This window comes from Seriola dumerili, unplaced genomic scaffold (genome assembly GCF_002260705.1).
Source record: "Seriola dumerili isolate Sdu_G_001 unplaced genomic scaffold, Sdu_1.0 BDQW01000216.1, whole genome shotgun sequence".
Taxonomy (NCBI): Eukaryota; Metazoa; Chordata; class Actinopteri; order Carangiformes; family Carangidae; genus Seriola; species Seriola dumerili.
The window spans coordinates 3018124-3031057 of NW_019174471.1; the positions used below are offsets into that span (position 1 = coordinate 3018124).

General features: G+C 43.4%; 1 protein-coding gene across 1 annotated transcript in view; it reads right to left on the minus strand.

Annotated features, from left to right (window-relative positions):
• Positions 1-1284: 1284 nt before the first annotated feature.
• Positions 1285-12934, minus strand: part of LOC111228205 (partitioning defective 3 homolog) — a 368887-nt gene continuing 357237 nt past the window's right edge. Inside the window, exons 24-25 of the mRNA XM_022754021.1 lie at positions 9561-9688; positions 1285-1805 (exon numbers count right to left, since the gene is read on the minus strand). Coding sequence (XP_022609742.1) covers positions 1376-1805; positions 9561-9688 — 558 coding nt within the window. The 3' untranslated portion in view covers positions 1285-1375. The remainder of the gene's footprint in view (positions 1806-9560; positions 9689-12934) is intronic.

Genomic DNA, 12934 nt, shown 5'->3' on the forward strand with positions numbered 1-12934 from the left:
CAAATATTTTTCCAGGGACAGAACTACAAGAACACACGCACACACAAGCTCATACATATACACTCTCTCACACACACTGCACAACTTGTTATTGATTGAATGGCAAAAAAAAAGCTCCCAAGTGGTTTTCTATCAATGGACATAATCAGGAAGAGAAAACAAAATCAGCTCAATTGTATCAGGCCTAAAGATAGGAAGTCCCACAGTGAGGCCACCCACTGCAGAGCCGATGTAACCACCCTGATGAAATATTCAGCGGGGAACAGCTAAGACACCTCGGGTCCAACAGGCTTCGGTTACAGCCAAATCATTCAAAGTGAATCTGGGGCCAGAGCCATGCCGGAAAGGTTGGGGTTTCTTACTCCTCGCCCACACATGACAACAAACACACACACAAAGGGGTGCATTCATTTTTAATGAGCTACATTAATTAATAACCCAGACCTGACCCCATTCATACTGCTTGATTCCCAGGGTGGGTGGGGAGGGGTAGGAGTAAAGGATATCTAAAACTGTTTTCCTCCGCTGAGAGTGCCGTATGGTGAGGGTGACAATATGAAGAGAGAAAACAGAGATAAAGCAGCCAGCTGAGAGGAACAGAGAATTCAGGATTATCATATTAAATACAAGAGGGGGGTTGGAAGGAGGACACAGACTCAGGGTAGTGTTGTATCGAAAACCAAAAGGGACAATTCTCTGAACCGAGGGGGGGTGGGGGGTGGGGGGGTGGGGGGTGTTAGTGGTCATGCCCGAAGCCCACAGCTCTGACTCCACAGTTCACACAAGCTGCTTAACCTCCACGCTCTGTCACTACATGCCAAGTCCTGCCAGCACTTACGCCCACATACACATGTACAGCGGCGCCTGAGAAAAGTCCCCATGAACAGCAAAAATGAGCCTGATTCACACACCGGGACCCGAGTGGTACAGAAACATGCCCGGGTTGTGTCTTGTGCCTGGGGTTATGGTGTTCAGGTCAGACTGCTGTCAGACGTGGTGACGTAGAGATGGCTAAAACCAATCGCCTTCTGCTGTGATGTCTCGGCTGAATGTGTCAGGTGGGTGGGTCAGAGCTGCAGAGCATGAACACAAAAGGTGAACCATCAGTGGACCAGAAGGCACTTCTAAACGTGGTTAAATGATCCGGATTGGTCGACAATAAAACATCTCAAAGCATTTCTTTGTGACACAGCTAAAAAGGATCATGGTTCATATCGTAAAAAATCTTTTTTTTTTTTTTTTCTTTTTTTTAATATTAACATTTGATATCAACAGTCCCAGCACTTTTATTGCCCTCTTTACATTTTTCCCTGTTAATGCTCTGTAGAATCAGTCCTATTCCAAAACTACCACTTTCCAGTTTTTTGTTACTCTCTCAGGAGTAAAACGGCCTCCCTTTCTCCGAACCCTGAATCCTGCTGAGCTTTGCGAGCTGAGAAGGAGACGGAGGCACGTCCTGTCTGTAGGGGCCCTTGGATTGAGGTGGGGACTTCACTGGGGCAGAGGCAGAGGCCTGAGTGCGGTCTCTGGTCTGGTCGTAGGTGCTGCCGCTGGGGGTTTCTTGTGCGGGGGGCGGCCTGGCCTTGTTGGCCTCCTGCTCTCGGCGTCTCTGCTCCTGCCTCAGCAACTCCTGAGTCTCTAAGAGGACACGGGCGTTGAAGTTGGAAGTTCCCAGGTAGCCGTTACGTGATCCCTGGACGCTGGAGTAGCGGGGGTTGTCCTTGGATGTCTGGAATCCTTCTGCTGGCATGTACACCTTGTCCCATGAGTCCTGGGACGCTGTGCTGGGGTTCTTACGAGGTTGCCTAAACAAACAGAGACAGGTAAAGAGGTCAGTCGTGCCGTTGAGTAAGTCACTTTCGACAGCACCTGAATCTAAAGGGAAGAGGGGGGGGGGTAGTTATCTTCTCTGCTCAGAAAAGGTTGCTTTTTTTCTGCATTGGCCCCTGGGTCAGCACCATTGAAGGGGAATTCAAAAGAAACTGCACTTCAGCAGAGAATGTGACCGTTTTCACATTTTGTGAGATTAAAACGGGATGTTGCAGAGGCACTGAGTTAAAATACTGAAAGCAACATGGGTGGAGCAAAGAGGGATCTGTTAGAGCCTGCCGCTTGATTACACTGAATCCAGTGACATAAAGACCGAGACATAAAAGAGACAGGAAACAAACGGAGGAAGCCTGAGACGCCCGCAGGACTATTAGTTCCATATTGTAAACAAACACAAATGTTAAAACCTCCCTGAGAAAAATGGCTGCTTTCATCCGTTCAATTCCTTTTTTTGAGATGCAGACGGGTGCACTTACAGCTCAGACACAGTAATGGCAGGCCTCATGGCGTTATCTGCCCTCTACTCATCTTCAGTCTGCCTGACAGCCCCGACACCAGGGGTCATCGATTACATCTGACCAAGGAGCAGAATTTTTCGTATCAGACACTGTAGTGGCCTGACTTTCAAAAAACAAACAAATAAAAAAAAAATATATATATATATATATATAATAATATAGTATTATATATTTATATGGAACTAATAGTCCTGCAGGCGTCTCGGGCTTCCTCCGTTTGTATATATATATATATTTAGACCTAATTGCCTATTATTGTTAAATATTTTCACTTTTTTTTTTTTTTTTTTTACAAAATTAATGTTATTTTGATTAGACTTGATTAGAAAAACATGTGAAATCCAAAATGATAACTGGATACTTGGGCCTAAGTAGAAAAGGAGGCAGCTCATTATACATACATAAAAAATGAGAAGAAGGAAATATTAATCAACTTTAACTGGTTTTGACGCTGTTATGCAGTGTCCTGATTGGTGGAAAATGCTTGCAGGAAGCAGGAAGAAAGGCCCTTTGTTGTTTGTTACTTCCAAACAGCCTAAAGTGGAAAGCTGATGTGGAAAACCGCAGCTTTAATGAAGAATGGACTGATAAGTACGTATTCATTATGCCAACTTTCAGTAAATCTAAATCTGTATGCCTCATTTGCAATGAAACTATCGCTGTTGCAAGAGAACACAATCTCAGGTTTCACCACTACACAAGGCATGCAACTTCCAGAGAGTCATACCCGGAGCAGACAGAGCTGAAAAACAGCCAGCTCGAAAGCAGGATATTCTCGTGCCAGCAGAACTGTTAATCAAACTTTAACAGAACAAGAGAGGGCAACAAGTGCATCTCTTCAGACTGTCTGGGTTCTCACCAAACACGACAAAGCTCTTACCGCTGCCCAGGTTTTTAAGAAGCTCATGGTCACTGCTTTGGAGGAACTTGCCACAGACAAATCTATGAACAGGATAATTGCCTCTCTTAAGCAAATACCTCTGTCTGCTTCAAGCACTGCCTGCGGTGTTCATGGGGTCAATAGAGCTCAACACATATCACTGGCTATTGATGAGACCACAGATATTTCCCAGTAGTCCTTTTTTGATATTTTGATTGGGGGGAATTTCAAAGAAGAGCTATTGGCTTTGATTCCACTGGGAGGTCATAGCACTACTCACATTGTCTTTGAAAAAGTGGAGGAGTTATTTAAAAAACATGGCTTGTCATTAGAAGAAAGTCAACCTATTCGTTGCAGATGGTGCTGCTGCCATAGTCGGCTCAAACAAGGCTCTGGTGAGCAGAATTAAGAATGTTGCTCCCAGAATGAATGCACTTCACAGTCTCATTCATCAAAGCATGCTGTGCGCCAAAGTAAGTGGAGATCTGAAAGAAGGTTATGAACAAAACAATGAAGATAATTAACTTGATCAAAGGGAATTCGACTACGCAGCATCAGCCGTTCTGAAATCTCAAGCTACTCACGGTGACCTCTTACTCCACAATGACATGGGATGGCGTGGAGTGAGGGCAAAGCTTTAGAGCGCTTCATTGGACACAGGGATCAAGTTGTGGATTTTTTCAAAGCAAAGTAAATCAAAAGGAGCAGCTGACCACCGGCAAAGAGAAAAATCATCGCTGGATATGCTGAAAAAGCTTGATGCCTTTAGGAACAAACTTGTAGATTTGTTATCAGGGAGGTGAGCTTGAACGTCGCCGAGAATATGAATAAATTCATCACACAGCTAGGGGAGAATTTCTCTGCAATATTTGATGACTTTGCCATTCTCCGCTAAGAAGCCACGATTTAAAGTGAACCAGGTGACATCCAGCGAAATGAAAGCTGCTCTCCGTGGTGCTGAAAGATTGAGCACTTTTTTGGTGGCTTGTGCCCAAGACTATGACACACGCTGAAGACTCAGCATGTCTGGCTCAACTTATACCTGTGAATCTGCATTCTCAAACACGAACGCTATCAAGACGCATGACAGGAACTGACTGTCAAACCAATTTTTGGAGGACTGCTTGTGAATAAGCCTAACAGCTGTCAAGCCTGATGTTAAGAAGCTAGCGTTGGAGGGGAAATGTAATTTCTCCCATTAACCAAATGTGAGTATTTCAGCCTTAGGATTCTATTCACGAGATTCATTGTTAAATGACATGGTCTACTTAACGTTTTATTTAATGTACAGACGTCTCACAGGAAGCGGCGGTGAACCGTTCCGTTCCACTGACTCTTTGAAAGCAACATTTCTGGCAACCAAGGCCTGCCTGTTTTATCTATTTATATTCAGTTTCTGTTGTCACACACGGCGCCATTTACCATGCTCTTTTGATTTTTAAGTGATGTTAATTAAACCAATTTTTTTTTTCTTTTTTTCCTCTTTTGACTGAGAAGTTTAGGTTGTTATTATGCGTCCTCATTATAAGGATTATTACGTGAAAAAAACAAACAAACAAAACATGTTAAATGAGAGCAGTTGGGGAAAAAATAAACAAAACAAACGAGAACATGTGAAATAAATAAAACAAAATGTTAAATAAGAGCATGTGAAAAAAAAATAATCAAATGAAATGCTAAATGAAAGCTGAGTTTGTCTCATGATACAACACAAGCTGCATTTCACTCATAAATGACTAAGAAGAATAAAAGCTCAGCTATCAGGCTCCTGCCATTCAGTGCACAAGCAAGCTCAGCTTTAGGAGTGAGGTTGGCCCAACTCCTGCATCAGGTTGTGTGGGCTACTCACTAATAATAAGCTAACAGATGGATTTATAATGTCTTTAGAATATGCAGGTTGGGCTCATACACAGTGCAGTGTTTCCTATTCCTATTGCTTCATTATAGGAAGAAAAAAAAATCTAGATATGCTAAATACCAGAACACATTTTTTTCTCCTCATATTTTCTGAAGTCATTAATATTCTATGGGCTGGATGTTGAGCTTTGGTTGGCCGGATGTGGACCGCGGGCCCCCAGATGACAATCACTGCCCCAGACTGACAGAACAGCCCAAGATGCACACATATTATCTCTCATACAAAAAGACACGGACCCAAAAGCATGCCTTCCGCCACACATGCTCCCCTTTTTCAGAAACTGTTCCCTGGAAAGCCATCATTGGGAACTGCAAGGTTTTTGGCTAAAGTGTTAAGCCTGCTCCTCCATTATTAGGATCCATTAAGGCAGACGTGCGATGGAAGACCTGTGACAGTGTCTTTTGTGTGAGGGGTGCTAAGAGAAATCCCATTCACACCTCACTGACCAACAGTGTGCTCAAAAGGCTTTTGAGTTCACGATGCACAAGGCTGCAGATGGAGACAGGGGGCCCGGCGTGCTTTTAAGGCCAAAAACGCTGGCATTTCTTATCCAGTCGAGTCTCATTCCACAGAGGAACAAACGACAGAACAGGCCATTTATTGTTCAAAGAACTTCTTCTGTCAAACTATTTTGTTTTCTCTAAAACTGAAACCTTGAAATGAGGTAAATGGATCCACTTTCTTATGTTGTATGTACTGTGATGTAGCTTGACAGAGAGAAAATGACTTGGATGATTTATATGGCAGAGCCAAAAGTAAAAACTATAAATTCTCCTACGCTTGATTTATAGTTGACATGAAGCAGTTACACTGTAGCTAGAGACTATGCAAGTAGCTGCTGAAGCTACGCAGCAGCTGATGTGCAAAAATGTAACTACAAGATCTGGATCAGCTGTGAACTGCGTCTCTGACGGCCCCAGAAATGATTGACAGTGAAGATGATGCTAAGGGCGATGAAGACAGTAACCTGCAGCGTTTCAGTAACACAAGTCGTGTCCACCGTAAGCCCTCTGCTCACTACGATCCCCGCTCTGCGTGAATGGTTGAAGTGCAGCAAATAATAATATAGATCATAGATTATATAACATTATCAGTCACCTCCAGCCCAATAAGTACATGCACAGCCCGTTGCTGTCAGAAAGTAAATGCAAAAAAGTAAACACAGCTACTGTGAAGGATGTAATTAAAGCCCGATCCTGCACAAAACTGGGCATCTAACATTGCAGTAAGTATCAACACTATGGCACGACTCCAATTAACCCCTTGTGTCAAACATAAATCTATGCAGTGTAGGCAATGCTTGTACAACAGTTGCATAACAAGAAATGTAAAAAGCAGTATTTTTTCTTTCTTTCTTGCTACTTCAACTTTCCCTTGTTTTTCTCTCTATGTCTCATTTATCCAAGTAATTCTAATAAAAAGCCCACAGCATCACTAATGGAAGCCCTTGTGGGTCCACAGTATCTAAGGGGAGGGGAAGAGCTGCAGCACATGGCGATGTAATGTGACTATGTTTGCCTTTGTGAGTTCAGATCTACATTCATGCATGCATGGACAAATGCGGTTGCATTTATGCTACTGTATGTGTGCAACACATCAATGCATTATGTTTCCTTGGAGGTGTGTGCGCATGCATGCTTGTAGAGTGTGTGTAAGTATGAGGGTAATTGGCGGAGGGGCAGCTGCAGGGACAGACTGCAGAGAGAGCCCCACCACATGCTCCGTATCTGGGTTTCGCTGTCTGGGCGAGCCGCCATGCATTTACACCCCGCTTTGGCTTACAGAGCAGCCAGCACTGCTCACGAGGGAGCCGCCTTGTTTAGAATCGCAGGACGCCTGTTGCACAAGGCAGAGATCTGCGTTTGACCTTTTTTTTTTTTTTTTTTTTTTTTTTAGTTTTTAAAGTAGATAAAAGAAGGAGGGAGATTTAAGGGGAAAGACTTTGGCGGCAACTCGAGAGTAGAGATGGCATTGTTCCACAGGAATGCTGAATGATTGATGCGTCAGGGGGAGCTCGTTCTCTTATCACTTCTACTCCTGCGCCAGAATATGTCACGAAGTAGATTAGTTACATTTACAGAGGGAGGGGATGGGAAAATACATCATGGCAGAGAGCGGGGTAAATTTAGAATGACAGAACATAACAAACAAAGCCAGGAAGTTGGCTCGCACAAAAATTTGCGGCCGCTGTGTGTTTCTTTAAAACAGCTGGGAAGAATCAGAGTTTATGAGGAGGAGGAGAAAGCAAACACACACACACACACACATATACATGCTCAGATACAAAATGATTAGGGAAATAAAGCAAATGTATTCAATGGGCAAAGGAACGATTGCTTCGATATTCTACAAATAAATAGTCCACAAATCTGGAATAATGTTTGCTTTATAGCGTGGAACAATGTTGTTTAGGGGTATACGGGAGAGCTACTGGCAGTCCACCCAGGCCGCAGCTAGGAGCCTTATCTTGACCACATTCATGTGTGTGTTTGTGTGTATCTTTGTGTGTGAATGCGTCTCTTTCAGGCTAATCAGTGGTCTCTCTTTCCTACTAACACACTCGCTCCTCTCCCGGCCCCCTCTCGCCCTCCACTGCCTGTCACAGCTAATCCTGCTCCGACAACAAGCCTTCATTAGTGTTCCTCCAGTCCTCACATCCCAGACAGCGAGCTAAGCCTGGCCGTCATCAGATAACCAGCTACCACGGCTTCTTCTGGAAGCTCTTTGGGAGTTTTTGTGTATGTGTGTGTGTGTGTGTGTGTTGTGTGGAGGGGGTGTCCCCTTTTGGCTGAACGGCTCACTGCTCAGACTTCCTGTTTTGGAAGCGAACGACAGGATGGAGGGGTTCCAAAGAGAGGTTGGTCGGAGTTAGAGGGAATTGTGGTTATTAATCTGGGGATGTAAGTCTTCAACTCCTTAATGAGGAGCCACGCTAGACTACAAGCTCTGAAAAGCCTCAGCCGGGGTCAAATGTCAAGCCTGAGCTCATGCGACTCTTTGCTAAAAGACGGTATGAGATTATGAGAGGAATGCATATCAAAGGCCATCCTCGCCCGGCTTTATGGCCGGCCAGACCGACTTTCCCAAGAGAAGCGGCTCACTGAGAGGGGGTGGGCTGGAGGAAACTGCCACATCACATGAGATGCAGGCGGACAACACCTATGAAGGGAATGTATGGATTGGTCTGGCTCATGCAGACCACATTGATTAGGGGTCCATGTGGATCACAAATCCATAACCCCAGACGAGGAACATGTTTTAATCGACCTGACTTTGACTGTTCAGAGACAGCAGAGGAAAAAAGGAAGGCTGTGGAGGAGTGATTGCTGTTTGTGGAGGGAAAGATTGGAATCGCAGGAGAGTAGGCTTACTCTGAATGAAAAGACCACACACACACACACATATATACTGTACTGTATATACACACATTAAGTGTTCTGTCTTTGTTTAAATTGGCACAGGAGCAAAACTTAAATAAATCAGACTTCACTTTCAGCATTTTAGATCGAACTGTATATATTTCAAAATACAAAAAACTCACACTGGATTATTTTTAATGTGGAAATATTTAACAAAGAGAGGAAATCATGTTTATTTTATTACTAACTTTAAATCCCCGTGTTAGTCACTCAAAGTTAGTGACTCTCTCTTTAAACATGTGAGGCTTAAAATGTGGAAATTTTTCACCAGCGGTGGTTGGCTTCGCAATTTGCATTGACATTAAAGTGCGATTAGAAAGCAGCAGAGGATTGGTAAAGGCACTTTACAGTGCGATGGCAGGAAATGCAAATACTGATCCTAAACTCCTTTCCCCCTCCGAAGGCTGAAAAGATGTAAGATATGGTAAGCTTTATTGGCATCTCTTTGACAAAATATGCAAAAGAATCGAAACAGTATGATGGAGAAGATAAAGTGCAGTGGTTGTAGCTCTGAACTCAAGCTGTGTAAGGCGAGAGACTGCCAAGAGAAAATTCCTTTTAAAAACATGATATTAGAGCTGTTAATCATAAAGAAGTGTTGGGGGCCGGGGAGGCAAAGTCACCACTTCCTCAGGGTCAACATTGACTTAATGAAGGTGGATATCAGTCAAATAATTCCAAGCGATCACATTAAATGATTTCATTCAAAGAGTTTTGCTAAGAATCATTTAAATGTCTGGAGACAAGTTGAAAGTGGCTTTGTGGTGATTGACTTTGTAGCCAAAGAGATACGCTAAAGAGGGTGCGGAGAAAAAAGGGTAAAGGCACAAATAAGAGGAAAAAGAAATTGATGGAAATCGAAAAAAGTCAAATGAAGAGGTTGAGAAAGGGCAGCATGAACGTGATAAGTCACAGACTGGGCAGGAAGAGAGAGAGACAGAGACAGACAGGCAGACGGATGGAATAAAGAAGGGAGAGGAGGACGGGTGTCTCACCGTGGCAGGGAGCTGTACTGTCTCTGTGCCTGTTGGAAACCGTCTCTGTCGTCTTGCTGCTGTTTCTCAACCTGAGTCTCAACGGTCACAGAGTGACGTCCGCTCTGCGTCTCTGTCCCGTTGCTCACCTGCAACGTCAAGCACATTCAACAAGACAGGACACACACACACACACACACACACAGGTAAGACACAGTAACACAGAGGGATGTAAAGTCAAACATTTCTTTCTTTGGGGGCAAACCAAAGCATGCCTGTTTGCACACACACTCATATGCATGCATGCACACACACACACACACATACACACACACACACACACACACACACACACATACTTAGACGATGGAATATATGTCCCTCAACACAGCAGGTGGTTTGACAGTGTGCTGCCTCCTGTGTTTTGTGCTGTCATCAGGGAGCAGGTTGTTAGAGGGTGTGATTCCATGATGACAATGCACCAGTGGACGAAAGTATATAATTCACCAAGATATGATCTTTCTTTCTATCAATTACAAAGCATTGGTTTACTGGAAGGCCAGACAACAACGTTATACCAATATTTTTTTTAATGTTAAAAAACAGAAATAAAATTTAAAAAGCGGGGTTGTCTTCGAGGACTTGGAAGTATCAGGTGAAATCAAATCAATTTTCTTATTACTGTACTTCACAAACCATCTGCGGACTGGCCACAGTATCATCAGACCTTCTTCTCTGGATTTTCTTGTAACGACTTGAGTTTCTGTTTACAGAGCTCTTTTTTTTCTGTTCAGCTGTAGTGGCTATTACGACTCGACAAGCTGCATCACTGCTCTCCAGAAAGAAAACGGGTGTTAAGAAAAGCAGACGTAAATGTTAAATTAAAATGTATGCAATATATCCTTTAATCAACACATACTGTGTATTTCAAGTACGGCCCACTGTTGTGCTCAAGACATTAACTATAGATGAGTATTACCAGTCACTGCTTCGTTCCACAGATCTGCGTGTGACTCGACTGCACATCCCTAACCAATGCCGGTGTGTGTGTGTGTGTGTGTGTGTGTGTGTGTGTGTGTGTGTGTGTGTTTGTTATCTGATCATCAGCGGGGTTGACATGGAGATATCATCTCCCTCAACACCAGTGCACTGCTAAAGAGCTGGCTGATGAAAAAACATGACAAGCCAATTAAAAAGAGGCGAGCTTGAGGAGGTGTTATGAGTGTGGCTTAACTACGTGTCAGTTTTCATAAGGCTTGGACGGTAATATGGTCGGCAGGTGGGGGTGCCGACGGCCTATGTGCATAAAATTCTGCTTAAGTAAATATGAACCAATAATTTTGACTATTTTACTGGTCAGCCGAGTTTTAAAACTGAACAGAAGCTCTAAAGAATCACTGTTTTGTAGTTTGGAAAGAGTTTTTTTTATTTTGTAAATTTGGAAAATCTGTGTGTTTTTGTTTGTGTGTGTGGGGGGCTGGTGGGAGAAGAGGGGTAATAGAACATGATGGGCTAAAGGTGTGTTGGCGTATGGAAAGGCTGTCAGCAAAAAGTGTCTTTTTGGAAACATCTTGTCTTCTTGAAATTGCTGCTTTCCTCTTCACTTGGACAGCTGCAATAACAGTGCAATTACATTTCACTCAGCGTCAATAGTGAGTCCTTTCTCAAGCCCTGCAAGTTCTAAAAACATAACAGCATTCTGCGTAGGTGAGTTGAATTGGACTCATGTGTATAAGGTTTTGCTGGAACAACACGCTTCCCCAATTCAGAGAGTGCAGCGCGCATAAACGGATATCAGATGAACTGTAAGGGAAAAGGAGAAATTATTTTAGTGGGGCCAAACGTGCTGGTGAGAAAATAATTAGTCACGCACACTTAAAGTTTTTAATGTGATGTGAAAGGAAGTGGTGAGGAATCCGGAGGTGCTTGACGCTTCGGTTTAAAGCCGTACGGTTGAGGTGGATGACACCATGCCAAGAGAAATGCATGAGAAATAGCCAGGAGAGAAAATCAGTCAGTGTAATGGCATTATCCAGGGAAGGAGAATCAGATTATTCCATGTTAGGCCTGGAATACAATGCCATATAAAACATGACATTTGTTGAAATCAAATCAAAGAGACGTCCGTGTTCGTTTTTATCCAATAATGTGAAAAATGATGTCAATACGGTACGCTTTTATCCCTCCCTTGTTTCCTTGGTAGTGTCACAGACAAAGCAGGGAGAAAAAAAAATTCTCCACCTGTTTAAACATGGGAGCATTCACAGACGGTGAGCCAGGAGGGGACATAATTATGAAAATTATTTGCAGCTATCAAAAATCCGGGAGGGAAGCAGGTGGGATGGAGCCGAGCTTTAAACGTTCAAAACACAGGCCAGACAGCCGAGGTAAAACATTTCTTGGTTCAGAGTTGGTCACAGACCTTTTAGATATCAAGATGGGTCAGCACTAACATATGGCTTCACTGCCCGCATTCCTCATAATGCTATATTTGTAGGCCACCGCATAGGGAACAGTTTTAAGAGGGCAGCCGTGCTGTACACAAACAGGCATATGGAAGACATTTACGTTGCTAATGGGCAGACAGAATGAGAAGAAAGTGAGAGAATGGTAGTGAAACACCACATCCTGACAAAAGCCCAGCTGGATAATGATTCTCTCTTAAAGTCCTTGTGTCGACCCAATTCCGCCAATTTATTATAAGCAAGCCCAGTCCATTTGTGGTTGCTTGGGTGTGTAGCTCTGGGCAGAGCATCCATCTGAGAGCACGCAGTGTGGTCTGCCATTTCCCGGTCTCTGGCCCGGGAAACCATGCTGAATGGGAGGTTGGATTGGTTATCTCCATATCACTTAAGGACTCCACAGCACGCACGAAAAGGCAGAACAAAATGTTGCAGCCCCATTTCTTGCAGGGAAGATATCAATGTGGATGAATGTGTGAGGTAATAGTGCTGAAAAATATCAGTGTAATCACTTTGTTCTCCTCTCCTCTCTTTGTTATCTGCCTTATCTGTTAACACAGTTTGGCATCTACCTAAATTGAGTGCATTAGAAATACTATAGGCATGCACACATCTGTGTAGGTATGCTTGTGACTGCAGATGTGTGTTTTATCTGTGATTTGGCAACAACATTGTATTTGCTATGAAAAAAAAAATCTAACTTTCTGATTGTGAGGTGTTGTTGTGTGTAGTGTTGTTGGCACGTCCTCCCACACGCTCATGGTGGTTGTAATCATGAGGTCAGTAAACTTTGCCTGACCAGCACTTATCCATAATTTACATGTGCAGCCTCAACAGCTAGCGTTAGCCAGCTTGACAAAAGATACCAAAACAACATAATCAGTTGTGGCTGAAATATACAGTGATGCAAAATTTGTTTTGTTGATTGAGATG